The sequence below is a fragment of the Rhinoraja longicauda genome, chromosome 26, assembly GCF_053455715.1.
Source record: "Rhinoraja longicauda isolate Sanriku21f chromosome 26, sRhiLon1.1, whole genome shotgun sequence".
NCBI lineage: Eukaryota > Metazoa > Chordata > Chondrichthyes > Rajiformes > Arhynchobatidae > Rhinoraja > Rhinoraja longicauda.
In genome coordinates, this window is record NC_135978.1 from 33,166,896 (window position 1) to 33,184,449 (window position 17,554).

Below are 17,554 nucleotides of genomic sequence, written 5' to 3' on the forward strand. Positions count from 1 at the left end.
TGAACATCACAACTTTATGTTTGAAATGCACAATTAAATTGAGTGAACTTGAAGCTATCAAAAGATTATCTGAATTATAGAATCATGGAGTGATCCAGCGTGGAAAGTGGTCCTTCGGCCCAACATGCCCACACCGATCAACATGCCCCATCCACACAAGTCCCACCTGCCTGCCTTTGGTCCATGTCCCTCTAAACCTATCCTATCCATGTACCTGTCCAAATGTTTCTTAAACATTGCGATAGTACTTCCCTCAGCTCCCTCCTCCGGCAACTCGTTCCATACACCCACCACCCTCTGTGTGAAAAAGTTACCGCTTGGGTTCCTAGTAAATCATTCCCCCTTCATCTTCAACCTATTCCTCTGCTTCTTGAATTAGGTGGCGGGAGGTGTAATTTTTCCAATCTCATGGAGTTTGGAGAGTGAAATTCTAAACTCCAGCATGTAGTGTGTTGTGGATGCAAAGCTGTGTGGCCTTGCGGGAATGCACAAGGCTGGGAGTAGAGGCATGTCATTTGTTGTGTGATCGACGGCTTCATAAATACAAAGTGACAGCTGGGCTAATGATGTCACCACAGAAGGAACTATAGCACAGCATCCTATTATCTTAGCTGTATTGAATCTGGGAGCACTTGCTAGGCAAAGTGCATGTGGATAATGAAAAGAACATATTGTCAGCAAAGTCAATCTGATAAGTCCTATTGATAAACATTTCCCTAATGCTTGTATTATGTTCCGAGGAGAAAACCACCTTGCAGGTCATAGCCAATCAGATGGGAGACACAGGTCATGTAGTGAACCCGAGACACTACAGAGATTGAATGTTTCATAGACAAGACCTGTGCGATATATTAGAAGCATACAGAGTAGACATCATACACAAGTAATCAAGCGGAACACTGACCTGGGAAATTGCCTTTGCTTTCCAGTAATATATACCAGTGCCTCGTCCTTCCTTTAATTTGCAGAGCCCAGTCCTTTAAATTGTGCCTTTGTCTGACCTCCCATGAGGAATTGTCAGCACCACTGGAACCTGACCTACAGTGTTATGTTTTTCTCTCTGTAAAAACAGAATGATTAATGCTGTATTTCCATGGAAATATGGGTGCAAGAGGACATCATTTAATTCTTTAGCCTTTTCTGCTGCCAAGTAAGATCACAGTTGAAGTGTACCTCAGTGGCTCTTGAGATCCGACTCTATAAAAATGTGCACATCCCATTCTTGAAAACTTTAATTGACCCCAAATATTTACAGCTCTTTGCCACTCCCACTTTGTGTGCAAAGGTTCTTCTTGACTCCAGTCTGGTGTGGTGTAGATGTTGTAGTTAAATGTAATTTGAAGAGGAAATAGTAGCTCTGGCATATACTCTACTGATTTGACCACTTTGGGCGTTACTAAGATCACTCAAGTTTTGGAAGTTCAAGAGAATGTAAGGCATATTTATGTAACCTTTTCTCATAATTTAACATTTTTCAGGTGAATCATGGCAATGTTCCTGCAAGGCCAACATATTTTTTCTTGAGTATGTGTGGGAAGGAACCGCAGGTGCTTATTTAAACCGAAGATAGAAACAAAAAGCTGGAGTAACTCGGCGGGTCAGGCAGCATCTCTGGAGAAAAGGAATAGGTGAAGTTTCGGGTCGAGTGGGGTCTGAAGAAGGGTCTCAACCCAAAACGTCACCTATTCCTATTCTCCAGAGATGCTGCCTGACCTGCTAAGTTACTCCAGCATTTTGTGTCTATATACATTTTCGTGAGACACAGGAGATTGCAGATGCTGGAATCTTACGCAATAAACAAAATGCTGGAGGAACTCAGTAGGTCAGGGAGCAGTATGTCAATCAGACGATGTTTCAGGTTGGTGTTCTTCTTCAAATTCTTCAGAGTGCCACAGGATCCTGACTTGACATGTCACCTGCCCATTCCCTTCACAGATGCTACCTGATCCGCTGAGTTTCTCCACATCTTTTCTTGCGAAGCTGTGCTTGGAGCTGAAGACAATACTCCACTTAGGATATGTCAAAAAATTGAGTAAACACATTTTCTTCATTTTGTTCCAGGCCACTTGAGGTAAAAGAGGGAAAAAAGAGTCCGTTAAGAGCAGGACAGTGATTTTAATCAAGCAGCAATATAGGCTAAATGGCTGTCTCCAGTGTTGTATGATGTTGTAGCAGTTGTGCTGATTTCTCTTTTGGTTCAATTTGTGTACACTTGTGATTGAGTGCCACATCCATTATCTATCTATAATTGTTTTATTGTTACTCTCTCTTCATTTTCCCTTCCCAACTAATCACCAGTCCATGTCACGTGCTTATCTCCTATTCTCTATCCTCTTTTTCCTATTTATCTTACGTGGAACTTTATCAAAATGTATTTTATAAATCCATGTAGCCAACATTCATTGACAGTCCCCTGTCAACTATGTTAATGATCTAAAGAAAAATCATCTGTTTAGACACATTAAGCTCTTTATTTACACTCTGGTCCTTTCCCATAAAAACTATCAGTAATGCCTCAAACCTAACATGAAGGTTGAGAGACATTTATTTTTTGTATGTTGAAACCGACAACTCCCTCCACAGATGACATTTTAAATTATTTTAGTTTAGGTTTATGGTCAGATGTATTGAGAAAAGCTTTATTTTGCATGCTATCTGAACAGATCAGATAATACTATACATGAAAACAATCAAGTCGATCTCAAGTCCCATAGGGTGCAGAATATAGTATTGAACATATCTTATTTTCTAGTGCATTCTACTCCAGAGTGCCCAGGAAAAGTGTGAATTTTCTTTCTTGCCGTTTCTATTTGCTTATTGCATTTGGCACTTCCTCTAAAGGTGCCCTGAAGGTTGCATGGACAGCCTTTTGTTCTCCATCCATTTTGCGCGACACAGTGGCGCAGCGGTAGAGTTGCTGCCTCACAGCGCCAGAGACCTGGGTTCCATCCTGACCACAGGTGCTGTCAGTACAGAGTCTGTACGTTCTCCCCGTGACCTGCACGGTTTTCTTCCGAGGGTTCGGTTTCTTCCCACGGTCCAAATACATATAGGTTTGCAGTTTAATTGTCTTAGGTAAAAATATTGTAAATTGTTCCTAGTGTGTAGGATAGTGTTAGGGTACAGGGCGATCATTTTTCGGCATGGACTCGGTGGGCTGAAGGGCCTGTTTCTGCACCGATTTTCCTGTGGTTGGTCATATTTCTTTGTTCCCATAAGGTATCGGAACTACTCCATTTATTGGCCCTAAATCTAATCTGAATTGGGATCCATGTTTGTCATTAACAAGTTAACTAATGACAGATTCTGTGTAAGGTTCAGTTACAGAAAAAGTAAGGTAGTGACATCATTTAATTTGTGTAGGTCATCTTGACTTTATTGATACTCCCAAACAAAAGGCAATGTCTCACAACCGTCATATTCTATTTGGGGCATTGCTGGTGTATAAGATCATGAGAGGAATAGATCAAGTAGATGCACAGGGTCTCTTGCCCAGAGTAGGTGAATCGAAAACCAGAGGACATAGTTTAAGGTGAAAGGGAAAAGATTTAACAGGAATCTGAGGAGTCATTTTTTCACACAGTGGTGGCTGCATGGAACAAGCTACCAGACGTTTAAGAAACAATTAGACAGTTACATGGATAGGACAGGTTTGGAGGGATATGGGCTAAACACAGGCAGGTAAGGCTAGTGTAGCTGGGATATGTGTGGGCAAGTTGGGCCGAAGGGCCTGTTTCCGCGCTGTGTCATTATTTCAGTCTATGACTCACCAGTGCTTTTTGTGGGAAAGGGCCACAGTCTAAAATCCATCTGACACAGAACATCGAGGGGCCAGGTCCTGTGCGAAGCCTGTGAACATTTTGTGAGTGCTTTGTTTAAAAGGAAGCATCGGGCTGTGATCTATAGTAATGGAATCTATTGATTTGATGGCACACTGATTGCACAGAAACATGTGCACTAATTGTATTGTACTGGTAAATATTTTTTCATGAATAAGTATACTTTGGAAATATTTTTTTTTAAAATCTTTCCTCCGGAACAAACCGTTATTACTTCATTCACATTTTTAAAATAACACTTTGTCCAAGACCTGATTTTAAAATTTGGAGAAGCTGCAAAAAAAACTTCTATTTTTTTTACTTAGATGAAGGGATTAAAAGTAGCATTAGCAAATTTGCGGATGACACAAAGCTGGGTGGTAGTGTGAACTGTGTGGAGGATGCTATGAGGTTGCAGGGTGACTTGGACAGGTCATGTGAGTGGGCAGATGCATGGCAGATGTAGTTTAATGTGGATAAATGTGAGGTTATCCACTTTGGTGGTAAGAACAGGAAGGCAGATTTTTATCTGAATGGTGTCAAGGTAGGAAATGGGGAAGTACAAAGAGATCTGGGTGTCCTTGTTCTTCAGTCACTTAAAGGAAGCATGCAGGTATAGCAGGCAGTGAAGAAAGCTAATGGCATATTAGCCTTTATGACAAGAGGAGTTGAGTATAGGAGCAAAGAGGTCCTTCCTTAGTGAGACCGCACCTGGAGTGCAGTGTGCAGTCTTGGTCTCCAAATTTGAGGAAGGACATTCTTGCTATTGAGGGCGTGCAGCGAAGGTTCACTAGGTTAATTCCCGGAATGGCGGGACTGTCGTATGTTGAAAGACTGGAGCGATTAGGCTTGTACAAGCTGGAATTTAGAAGGATGAGAGGGGATCTTATTGAAACATATAAGATTATTAAGGGGTTGGACACGTTAGAGGCAGGAAACATGTTCCCAATGTTGGGGGAGTCCAGAACCAGAGGCCACAGTTTAAGAATAAGGGGTAGGCCATTTAGAACGGAGATGAAGAAAAACTTTTTCAGTCAGAAAGTTGTAAATCTGTGGAATTCGCTGCCTCAGAAGGCAGTGGAGGCCAATTCTCTGGATGCTTTCAAGAGAGAGCTAGATAATAATATTATTATTATTATCATTATCATTATTTCCTTTATTCTTCCCACACCGGAGAAATTTAGATAGAGCCCTTAAAGATAGCGGAGTCAAGGGCTATGGGGAGAAGGCAGGAACGGGGTATTGATTGTGAATGATCAGCCGAAGGGTTGAATGGCCTACTCCTGCACCTATTGTCTATTGTCTATTGTTTCCTTACATGCTCCAAAGACATACAAGTTCGTAGGTTAATTGGCTTCAGTAAAACTTGTAAATTGTCCCTAATGTGTAGGATAGCGCTAGTGTAAGGGGTGATCGCTGGTCAGCATGGACTCAGTGGGCCGAAGGGCATGTTTCTGCGCTTCTCTCTAAAGTCTAAAGTAAAGGTTATTTTCTGTGATCTCTGTTTTCTTAAATCAAAGATAATGGCGAGACTTAAATGACTAAATTACTGTTAAATTACTGAGTAATTAACTGACAAAAATGAGGGAATACGATGAGGAAAATAATATTTTTAGATTAAAAATGGATGATGTACATCGGGACAAAATGAGTAAATTTCTCATTTCTCTTGCTACCTAAGTGAAGGATCATCCTTAATGCGTAACTAATGTCTGTAATGTTCTTTTTACCAAGATTTATATGCTGAAAAATTGTTATTAATCAAAGTCTTGGCTCATTAACATCCATAACATCCAAAAGTGGTAGTTTTCTTTTAGCAGTTAGAGTTAGGGCAAAGTATTGCACTACACTCTCGGAACAGAAATAAATGAGGGAAATATTTTTTTCATTATTTGTGGTGGATAGAATAGTAAAGAGATGGTATGGTTGCTTTCATGTTGAGTATAAGAGTCAGGAAGTCATGATGAAGACTTTGTTTAGGCCACATTTGGAATATTGTGTGCATTCTGTTCACCCCATTACAGGAAGGATGTGGAGGCTCTGGAAAGGGTGCAGAATGATCTGTGGATGTGGGGGTATTAGCTACAGGGAGAGATTGAACAGACTTGGATTGTTTTTCTGTGGATCGCTGGAGGTAGAGCGGGTGACCTTATAGAAGTAGATTAAAATTTGTGAGACCTAGGGATGTGGACGATCAGAACCTTTTTTTCAGGATGGAAATATTAAATACAAAAGGGCGTAGTTGAGAGGGGCAAAGTTTAAAGGAGGCAGGCAGGGCACGTTTCCACAGTGGGTGGTGAGTGCCTGGAATGCACTGCCTGCGGTGATCCAGTGGGGCAGATACTATTGCAGTATTTAAGAGACTTTTGGATAGGCCCATGGACAACACTCTGCACTGGACAATAAAAACACATATATCAGCTGTTCATAGACTACAGCTTGACATTCAACACCATCATTCCCTCCAAATAGGTTACCAAGCTCAGGGAACTAGGTCCCTGCACATCCCTCTGCAACTTCCTCATCAACAGAACATAATCAGTACAAATTGGCAGCAACACTTTCTCCTTGATAACCATCAGCACAGGAGCAAGGCAGTGTGCTCACCCTCCTGCTCTACTCACCCATGACTGTGTGGGCAGACACAGTTCCAACTCTATTGTTAAATTTGCAGACGACATCACTGTTGTTGGACAAATTACGGATGATGATGAGTCAGAGTATAGGAGGGAGATCGATCGACTGACCAAATGATGCCAGAACAACAACCTTGCGCTCAGTGTCAGTAAAATCAAGAAACATGATTGTTGACTTTAGAGGAGGTAGGCCAAGGATTCACAAACCTGTCTTCATTGATGGTGGAGAAGGTCAACACCTCCATATTCCTAGACTCAGCACATTGATGCAATCATAATGAAAACCCATCAACGTCTTTACTTCCTTAGAAGATTGCGGAGATTCAGTATGTCGATGAATACCCTCTTGAACTTCTACAGGTGTACAGTAGTGAGCATATAGATTGGTTGCATCATGGCCTGGTTCGGTAACTCGATCGACCAGGAGCAAAGAAGATTGCAAACAGTGGTGAACTCTGCCCAGACCATCACATGTACTTACCTCCCCATCCATCATCGAATGGATCTATAAGAGTGGCTGCCTCAAAAAGGCAGCCAGCATCATCAGAGACCCACACCACCCTGGCCACGCTCTCATTTCACTCCTGCCATCGGGAAGAAGGCACAGAAGCCTGAAAATTGTAACATCCGAGTTCAGGAGCAGCTTCTCCCCAATAACCATCAGGCTAACTTCCAAATAAGCTCTGAACTACATAGACTTGGGGGCATTGTTTTATCTTTACATTATTGTTTGTGTTTTATATACTGAATTATTTTGTTATTTATTGTGGTGTTTTACAGAGTAAATTGTTCAGTTTCGGGACATATGAAAATAATACTCTTGACTCTGGATTTGCAGAGAATGGAGGGATATGGATTATGTGCAGGTAGATAAGCGATGGTGTTAGTATTATGTTATGAACGACTCAGAAATTGTGAGCTGATGGGCCTGTTCTTGTGCTTTACTCTTCTATGTACCTTCTGTACAAAATTTGAGTCAATCTAATTTTATGGCATTGTGAAATGGGAGGGAATGGGACAATATTGACAATAGATACAAAGTGCTGGAGTAACTCAGCAGGACAGGCAGCACCTCTGGAGAACATGGATAGGTGACGTTTCACACAGTGCTGGAGTAACTCATCAGGTCAGGCAGCGCCTCTGGAGAAAAAGGATGGGTGACGATTCAGGTCTGGACCCTTCTTCAGATTCCCCCTTCCCCAGAAGCAAAGAGGACAGTGTTCTCCTGGTCCTCACCTTGCACCCCACCAGCCACCACATCAAAGAAAAGTCTGAAGAAGATTTTTCTTGCGGACTGAATGGTGTTCTGCTTGTGGTTGCTCCAGTGTAGAGGAGGCCACAACCTGACCTGCAGTACACACGGCAGGAAAAGGCACCAGTGGATCCCTCCTTCAGCTGGAGAGAAGAGTGGGTGTGTTGCATCTCCCGCAGTTGCATGGGAAGGACTGTGAGAAGAAGAGCAGTTGGTGGGAATGCAAGGTTGAACCAGGGATTTTAGACATTACATTTTAGAGATACAGTGTAGAAACAGGCCCTTCAGCCCACCGAGTCTGCGCCGACCAGCTATCACACTGTAAACTAGCACTATCACACACACGAGGGACCATTTACATTTTACAGAAGCCAATTAACACACACACCTGCACCTCTTTGGAGTGTGGGATGAAACCCGGAGAAAGCCGACGTGGTCACAGTGAAAACTTACAAACTCCGTACGGACACCACCTGTAGTCAGGATTGAACTCTGATCTCTGGTGCTGTAAGGCAGCAAGTCTACCCCTGCGCCACTGTGCCACCTCTAGTTGTAGACATTGCCCTTCCTTCAGAATGTTGAGTGGGTCAGAGGGTCTGGGGCTGGTACTGCATTGGAGGTGGTGGAGGAGGGTCTGTTCATTGTTGTGGATGTTGGGATGGAACATGAGGACAGGGGACCTCCATCCTTGTGGCTGGGAAGAGAGAGGGTGAGGGCCAGGAAATTGAACCAACTGTAATGCATTCCAGTTCAGATCAGATAATTCATCGTAATCAAGCAACAATGTTCATTCTGCTTTAGTCCAACATTGTTTTACCAGCTAAACTGGAGGGAGTTGCAATTAATATGGCATCATTAATATGGTGTTAATTTAAAGTTCTTGAGAAACAAACGGAATAAACTCAATTCCCACAGCGTATGGAATTATGATAGCATAATTTTACAATTGATGGATAACTCGGAAGGTGATTTTGTCATTCTGGATAATGCCAAAAAAATAATAGATTAGATCTTTCATTAGTATTCCACTAATGTGCTGTTTTTTTGTTATTTTTTTCTACCTGCCCCTATATCCATCAACCCTGCTGCTTTGAAAACAACTTTCATCTAACGACAGGACTTGAGGAAATTGGTCGCTCCATTACTGAAGAGTTTCCAGGCTGAGGTAAGATTCACACTTCTTTAAGCCAAACAGAGTACATTATTATAAGGAGGCGACGTTCTGGTGAAAGTCAAAACTGCAGATGTCGGATATCACAAACAAAAACCAGAAATGCTGGATGCATTCAGGAGGTAGCCTCTGCAGAAAAAAATGCGGAAATATTATTTCATGGTGGTCAGGCTGTGGACCTGCCTGATGAATGCTTCCGATGCAGATTGACACAAAATGCCGGAGTAACTCAGCGGGACAGGCAGCATCTCTGGATAGTAGGAATGGGTGACGTTTCGGGTCAAGACTGAGAGTCAGGGGAGAGGGAAACGAGAGCTAGTGTGAAAACACCTCGACTCAAAACCACCCATTCCTTCCATCCAGATGCACTTTGAGTCTATTTTCGGTGTAAACCAGCATCCGTAATTCCTTCCAACACAATGTTTTCTGCGTTCTCTGTTTTGTTCAATGTTCTGGTTCTGGACCCCAAGAAAGAGAGTTTGTAGAGTGCCTCCAAGATGGATTCTTAGAGCAGCTCGTAATGGCCTACCAGAGAAAAGGCAATTCTGGATTTAGTGTTGTCCAATGAACCAGATTTGATAAGAGAACTCGAGGTAAAGGAACCGCTTGGAGGTAGTGATCATAATATGATTAGTTTTAATCTTTAATTTGAGAAGGAGAAAGTTAAATCGGAAGTGTCAGTGTTGCAATTGAACAAAGGGGACTATGAAGGCATGAGAGAGGAGCTGGCCAAGGTAGACTGGAAAGGGATCCTAGCAGGAATGACGGTGGAACAGCAATGGCAGGAATTTCTGGGCATAATCCGGAAGACGCAGGATCATTTCATTCCAAAAAGGAAGAAAGATTCTAAGGGGAGTAGGAGGCAACCGTGGCTGACAAGGGAAGCTAGGGATGGTATAAAACTAAAATAAAAGATGTATAACACAGCAAAGAGTAGCGGGAAGCCAGAGGATTGGAAAACTTTCATAGGGCAACAGAATGTAATAAAACGGGCAATACGGGCTGAAAAGATGAAGTACGAGGGGAAGCTGGCCAAGAATATAGAGAAGGACAGTAAAAGCTTCTGTAGATATGTTAAGACAAAAGGAGTAGCAAAGTCAAATGTGGGTCCCTTGAAGTCATACACGGGTGAAATTATTATGGGTAACAAGGAAATGGCAGAAGAGTTGAACAGGCACTTCGGATCTGTCTTCACTAAGGAAGACACAAACAATCTCCCAGATGTACTGGAGGACAGAGGATCTAGGGGGATAGCGGAACTGAAATAATTTTTCATTAGGCGAGAAATAGTATTAGGTAGACTAATGGGACTGAAGGATGATAAATCCCCTGGGCCTGATGGTCTGCATCCCAGAGTCCACAGGGAGGTGGCTCTAGAAATAGTGGACGCATTGGTGATCATTTTCCAATGTTCAATAGATTCAGGAGCAGTTCCTGTGGATTGGACGATAGCTAATGTTATCCCACTTTTCAAGAAAGGAGCGAGAGAGAAAACAGGGAATTACAGACCAGTTAACCTGACTTTGGTGGTGGGGAAGATGCTGGAGTCAATTATTAAAGAGGTAATAACGGTGCATTTGGATAGCAGTAAAAGGATAAGTCCAAGTCAGCATGGATTTATGAAAGGGAAATCATGCTTGACTAATCTTCTGGAATTTTGTGAGGATGTGACAAGTAAAATGGATGAAGGGGAGCCGGTGGATGTAGTGTATCTAGACTTACAGAAAGCCTTTGATAAGATCCCGCACAGGAGATTGGTGACTAAAATTAGAGCACATGGTATTGGGGGTAGAGTGTTGACATGGATAGAAAATTGGTTGGCAGACAGGAAGCAAAGAGTAGGAGTAAACGGGTCCTTTTCAGAATGGCAGGCAGTGGCGAGTGGAGTATCGCAAGGCTCGGTGTTGGGGCCGCAACTGTTTACCATATATATTAATGATTTGGAAGACGGAATTAGAAGCAACACTAGCAAGTTTGCGGATGACACAAAGCTGGGTGGCAGTGTAAACTGTGAAGAGGATGTTAGGAGGTTGCAGGGTGACCTGGACAGGTTGAGTGAGTGGGCAGATGTGTGGCAGATGCAGTATAATATAGATAAATGTGAGGTTATTCACTTTGGCGGCAGAAACAAGGAGGCAGATTATTATCTCAATGGAGTTAGGTTAGGTAAGGGGGAGGTGCAGCGAGACCTGGGTGTCCTTGTACACCAGTCACTGAAAGTTGACGTGCAGGTACAGCAGGCAGTGAAGAAAGCTAATGGCATGTTGGCCTTCATAGCAAGAGGATTTCAGTGTGGGAGTAAAGAGGTTCTTCTGCAGTTGTATAGGGCCCTGGTAAGACCACATCTGGAGTATTGTGTACAGTTTTGGTCTCCTAATTTGAGGAAGGACATCCTTGTAATTGAGGCAGTGCAGCGTAGGTTCACGAGATTGATCCCTGGGATGGCGGGACTGACATGTGAGGAAAGATTGAAAAGACTAGGCTTGTATTCACTGGAGTTTAGAATGATGAGAGGGGATCTTAATAGAAACCTTTAAAATTATAAATGGACTGGACAAGCTAGATGCAGGAAAAATGTTCCCAATGTTGGGCGAGTCCAGAACCAGGGGCCACAGTCTTAGAATAAAGGGGAGGCCATTTAAAACTGAGGTGAGAGAAAACTTTTTCACCCAGAGAGTTGTGAATTTGTGGAATTCTCTGCCACAGAGGGCAATGGATGAATTTGAGAGAGAGTTAGATAGAGCTCCAGGGGCTAGTGGAATCAAGGGATATGGGGAGAAGGCTAGCACGGGGTATTGATTGGGGACGATCAACCATGATCACAATGAATGGCGGTGCTGGCTCAAAGGACCGAATGGCCTCCTCCTGCACCTATTTTCTATGTTTCTATGTTTCCTCAAGTTTAATCTCTTCTGGAGTTCAAACCTCCCGAGCTCGGTAATCTTCTGTAATGTCACAGTGGCTCTTCCCTCTCTCAACATCACAGCAGCACCTCATATTTTGCTTGGACAGCTTACAACCCAGCGGTATGAGTATTGATTTCTCTAATTTCAAGTAACCTTTGCATTCCCTCTCTCTCCGTCGTCTCTTACCCTGGTCGCCCTGCTAGTTTCACTGTTCATATTCCTATGTTATTACCTCCTCCACAGCCAACAATGGACCATTGTGGGCTCCTTGGCCATCGGTGCCAGCTCTGATTTGTTCTGTGCCTCTTCATACCTCTAGTTTCCCTCTCCTCTCTCCCTCAGTCTGAATTTGGGCCTTGACCAGAAACTTCATCTATTCCTTTTCTCCAGAGATGCTGCCTGACCCGCTGAGTTACTCCAACATCTCCAAATCTCTGTTGGTCTTTTAAGTACCTCGCCCATTCTCTTCTTATCAGATATGATATCTCACAAAATTTCATACATACCCATGGCCATTGAGGCTGTTTAAACTCACTGTTGTTTGATGACCATGTTTCAGTATTCTGAATTAATATCTTGGTTAGTGTGGATTTAGCCAAACACTTTCTGTTGTAAAGCTTCCAGCTTTAGATTGAGAGCAAGAAGGGGAATATTTATTGAAAGGCTGAAGCATGTGACACTTAACAGCAAAGGATGAAATGGGACGGTGGACTAGAGTAACTTTGAGAAAAAATAAATGGGTCCCTGAAGAGGAAGGTGATGATTGCACACATGCTGGTGCATGGCATTGCAAGTGGATCACACTAAACTGTGTGAATAGGAATTTGAGAAATGCTGAATATTTTGAAATGATCTGTAGTTGTGGGTAGATCTGATCAGATATATCCACGGTCTATGTGTGAAGCTAAAGAAGAAATTGCTGGTGCCCTGGCTGAGATGTATGTATCATTAGATGAGCTGCCAGGAGACTGGAGGGTGGCTAATGCTGTGCCTCTATTTAAGAAGGGCTGCAAGAAAAAGCCTGGGAACTGTAGACCAGTGAGCCGAACATCTGTGGCAGCAGGTTACTGGAGAAATTTTGTGAGGGGTAAGATATATATGCATTTGGATAGACTATCCTAGTGCTAGTGAGGGTAAGAACGAGAAGATAGAACAGATTAATTTGCAGCTGAGGAGTTGGTGCAGGGGGGCAGGGATTCAGATTTTTTTGGACCATTGGGATCACTTCTGGGGGTGAGGCTAAATGGATATAAAATTGGCTTAATGGTTGGAAGCAGAGAGTGGTTGTGGAAGGTTGTTTTTCAGACTGATGAGTGGTGTGCCTCAGGGATTGGTGCTGGGCCATGCTGTTTGTGTTTTACATTAACAGTTTGGATGAGAATGTATAAGGTATGATTAGTCAGTTTGCAGATGACACTAAAATAGCAGGTATCGTAAAGAGTGACGATGGTCATTAAAAATTTCAGCGGGAAATTGATCTGCTGGACAAATGGGCTGAGGAATGACTAATGGAGTTTAATTCAAATAAGTGTGGGATGTTGCAATTTGGGAAGTGAAACCAGGGCAGGACCTTCATAGCCAACGTTACGGCCCTGGGGTGTGTAGTGAAGCAGAGGGATCTGAGAGTACAAGAGTAAAGTGGTGCCGCATGTAGATAGGGTAAAGAAGATCAGTCATCAATCAGTGACGAGTATTGAAATTGGGGTGCTGTGTTACAATTATGTTCAGTTTTGGTCATCCTGCTATAGCAAAGATGCCATTAAGTTGGAAAGGGCGCAGGGAAGATTTACAAAGATGTTTAGTTTAGTTTGGTGATACAGCACGGAAACAGGCCTTTTGACCCATCGGTCACGACGACCATCGATCACCTGTTCACACTAGTTCTATGTTATTCCCACTTTCTCATCCACTCCCTACACAGTGGGGGCAATTTACAGAGGTCAATTAACCCACAAACCCGGAGGAAACCCACATGGTCGCAGGGAGAACGAGCAAACTCCTGATAGACAGAACAAAAGGTCAGATCAACCTCGGGTCTCTTGGCACATTGAGGCAGCGGCTCTACTGCTGCACCACTGTGTTCTCAAGAGCCTGCACTGGAGGGAAAGGCCGGGCAGTCTAGGGAGTCATTCCTTGGACCGAAGGTTAATTCCAGAGATGTATACAATCATGAGGGGAATAGCTAGGATGAATGCTTGGAGTCTTTGTCCCAGGATAGGGGAATCAAAAACTAGAGGGCATAGGTTTAAGGTGAGAGGGGAAAGATTTTATAGGATGATGAGGGACAACTTTTCCCACACAGAGAATGGTAGAAGGAGCTGCCAGAGGTAGTTGAGCAAGTACACTGATGGCATTTAAAAAACATTTGGACAGGGACATGGATAGGAAAGGTTTAGAGGGATTTGGGCTAAACGCGAGCAAATGGGAATAGCTCGGATGGGGCAATGGACGAGTTGGTCCGAAGGCACCTGTTCCCATCTGTGACAAGTGTGAGATACTGTATTTTGGGATATCAAATACAAAAAGGACACGAACAGTAAACGGCAGTGAATGGATGCATCATTCTCAGATCGTCAGAAATCCTTTCAGCATTCCAGAAGTTGCCACTGGCAACAGGCAAACGTGTCCTTTCTTTAAGACTTATTTATCACAACCTCCATCTTCCCTCCATTTGCCGGCCTGCTACTCTGGTTCCCAATCCCCTGCCACTCGAGTTTAAACTCCCCTGAACAAGCTTGAGGGGCCAAGGGATCTACACTCCCGATTGCAGACTGCAGGAGTGTGTGCTGAGGCCTGATGCAGCCAACACCTAGGACCATAGTCTAATGTCCTTCCACTGCTGGACATAGAGGGGCAGAGTCTGCTGGGGACACCGCTCAATGAAGGGAATGGATACAAAGTACTGATGTCAGACAAGATCGCTGGAGTATATGGACTGGGTACGTTTTATGTCAGGACTTTTCTTCATTCTGATTGTGGTGGGGGTGTGGAGAGGGGGGTGGGGCAAAGCTGGAAAAGAGGAGGGGCAGGACAAAGCCTGGCAAGTAATAGGTGGTACAGGTGAGCAGGGGTTTTGATAGGCATATGATTGTTCAAAGTCCAGAGAAGAAAAGACGAAAGGTGTGAGATAAAGGTAGAAGTGGTAATTGTGAAGCCAGAATATAGGTGGAAGGGGAGGGGAGACATGGGTGCACATGCAGGTGGGGCACAGAGAAGAAGGGGAGGGGGTGGATTTGTAGCTGAGTTACCTAAAATTGGATATTTCAATGTTTCTGTGCTGTATGACGCTAAGACTCCAACACTTCAACATAAGGCATCTATCAAGATCCCGCTGGTCTAGAAAGATAAAGTATAAGGGATCCAAACTGAGCTGTATAATTGGATCCACATTTGGCCTTGGTATTATGAGGGAAGTGATGTAAAACTGTTTTCCTGATTGGCAGTCTGTGAGCATTTGTGAACCACTGGGTTTGTGCGATATATTGACAGTCATAGAGCCAGCAGCACAGAAACTGCCCCTTTGGCCCACCTTGTCCATGGCATACTAAGCTAGTCCATTTTGTCTGCATTTGGCCCATAACCCTCACAACTCTTCTATCCATTTATCTGTCCAGATTTGATTTAACAGTTGTCATTTTATTCACCGACAACGACCTCTGGCAATTCATTCCCACTAATGGACTACCTTCTGAGTTGCTCCTGAGGTCCCTCTTAAATCTTTCCACTCTTACCTTAAGCCTAGACCTTCCAGCCTAAAATCCTTTCCCGTGACTCTACTGTAAAAGACTGCACGCAGTCAAATTATCCATGCCTCTCATGAAGTTGTATATCTCAATGATCATCTCTCAGCCGTTTCAGCATGTCATTTACCCAGAGTAGGGAATCAAGAACCCGAGGTCATAGGTTGAAGGTGAGAGGGGAAAGATTTAATAGGAACCTGAGGGGCAGCCTTTTCCACACAGAGGTTGGTAGGTGTATGGAATGAGCTGCCAGAGGAGGTAGTTGTGGCAGATGCAATAACTGTATTTAAAGGACATTTGGACAGGTACATGCATAGGAAAGGTTCAGAGGGATATGAGCCAAATGCGGGCAGGTGGGACTAGTGTGGATGGGACATCTTGGTCAGCAGCAGCAAGTTGGGCCGAAGGGCCTGTTTCCACACTGTATGTCTATCCGGATCCAAGATGTGAAGTAGGAAAGAACTGCAGGTGCTGGTTTAATTCGAAGGTGGACACAAAATGCTGGAGTAACTGAGCGGGACAGGCAGCATCTCAGGAGAGAAGGAATGGGTGACGTTTCGGGTCGAGACCCTTCTTCAGACTCTGCCTGTCCCGCTGAATTACTCCAGCATTTTGTGTCTACCTCTAAGATGTGAAGGGTGGAATATCGTGTAATCCTTACCTTTCATATCTTCCTCCATAATGGGAGATCACTCGTCCTATCCAGACTATGCTCATCTTCAGAGCAATATGATCAATTTGTTTAAATTAAGTAAAAACACAGAGTGCTGCAGTAACTTTGCAGATCAGGCCAGGCAGCATCTCTAGAGAACATGGATAGATCTATAAAGCCAGGATAGAGTGCGATTCATGAATGCGATTGGTCCCTGACCATATTTGCAAATTAATATGTGTAGGAAAGAACTGCTGATACTGCTTTAAACTGAAGACAGACACAAAATGCTGGAGTAATGCAGCGGGTCAGGCATTACCTCTGGAGAAAAGGAATAGGTGACGTTTTGGGTCGAGACCCTTCTTCAGACGGAGAGTCAGAGGAAAGGGAAACAAGAGATATAGATGGTGCTATAGAGATATGGAGCAAATGATTAAAAGATATGCAAATAAGTTACGGTGATCAAGGAAAGGGGAGCCCAGAATGGCCCATTGAGTTTGTGGGTCAGAACAGTGCCACTTTCTGGCATAAGAAGTTGAGAGACGGATATAATTCAACTTGTAGATTCAGAGACAATTAATAACAAAGGTATCAAAGATATAAGAACAGAGATGGTGAGCTGTAGCTGCAACATTTCTAGTACAATGATAATTCAGCTCCACTTCAAAGGCTGATGAATTAAAACTATTAAAGAGTGAAAACTATAAAATAATTAAAGAGTGACTGAAGTCAAGGACACTGAGATGCAAATGCTAGGACTTTATTAGGAACACAATTATAACCCTCTCCACTCCTCATGGTGCTTACACCTGCTCCCTGGATCAGGAATATCAAATGGTGAAGTGCTGTTAGCCCTACCTGCCGCACAAAGTCACATTGGCTATCCTGACAGCAGTTTACATCCCACCCCATGCACTGGATGAACTACACACTGCTACCAATAGCAGAATCAGAGGTTCATATGCACCTCCTCTAACCTCACCGACTGTATCCGTGTTCCCGATGTGGACCCCTGTAGGTGTCGCCTGTACATCGGCAAGACCAAGCATAGACTCGGAGACTGTTTCGCTGAGCACCTAGGCTCGGTCTGCCAGGGCGCACTAGATCTCCCGGTTGCTAACCATTTTAACTCCCCTTCCCATTCCCACACTGACCTTTCTGCCCTAGGCCTACTCCATTGCCAGAGTGAGCAGGCGTAAACTGGAGGAGCAGCACCTCATATTTCGCTTGAGTAGCATATAAGCCAGCGGTATGAACATCAAATGTTCTGATTTTAGGTTACTTCTACATACACTGCCTCCCTTCCTCCAGTAAAAGTCAGTTAACCAGTTCCACAATTAGGAATTCTGTATCCTTCTTGGGATCACACCATCCCTAGC

The 17,554-nt window shown here is 43.6% G+C and overlaps 1 protein-coding gene across 4 annotated transcripts in view; it reads left to right on the forward strand.

Annotated features, from left to right (window-relative positions):
• The window catches only part of cux1b (cut-like homeobox 1b), a 477,189-nt gene that overhangs the window by 120,856 nt on the left and 338,779 nt on the right, over positions 1-17,554 (forward strand). For all 4 annotated transcript variants that reach the window (XM_078422720.1, XM_078422717.1, XM_078422719.1 and 1 more), the window contains exon 3: positions 8,824-8,871. In XM_078422720.1, the coding sequence (XP_078278846.1) occupies positions 8,824-8,871 (48 nt within the window). The remainder of the gene's footprint in view (positions 1-8,823; positions 8,872-17,554) is intronic.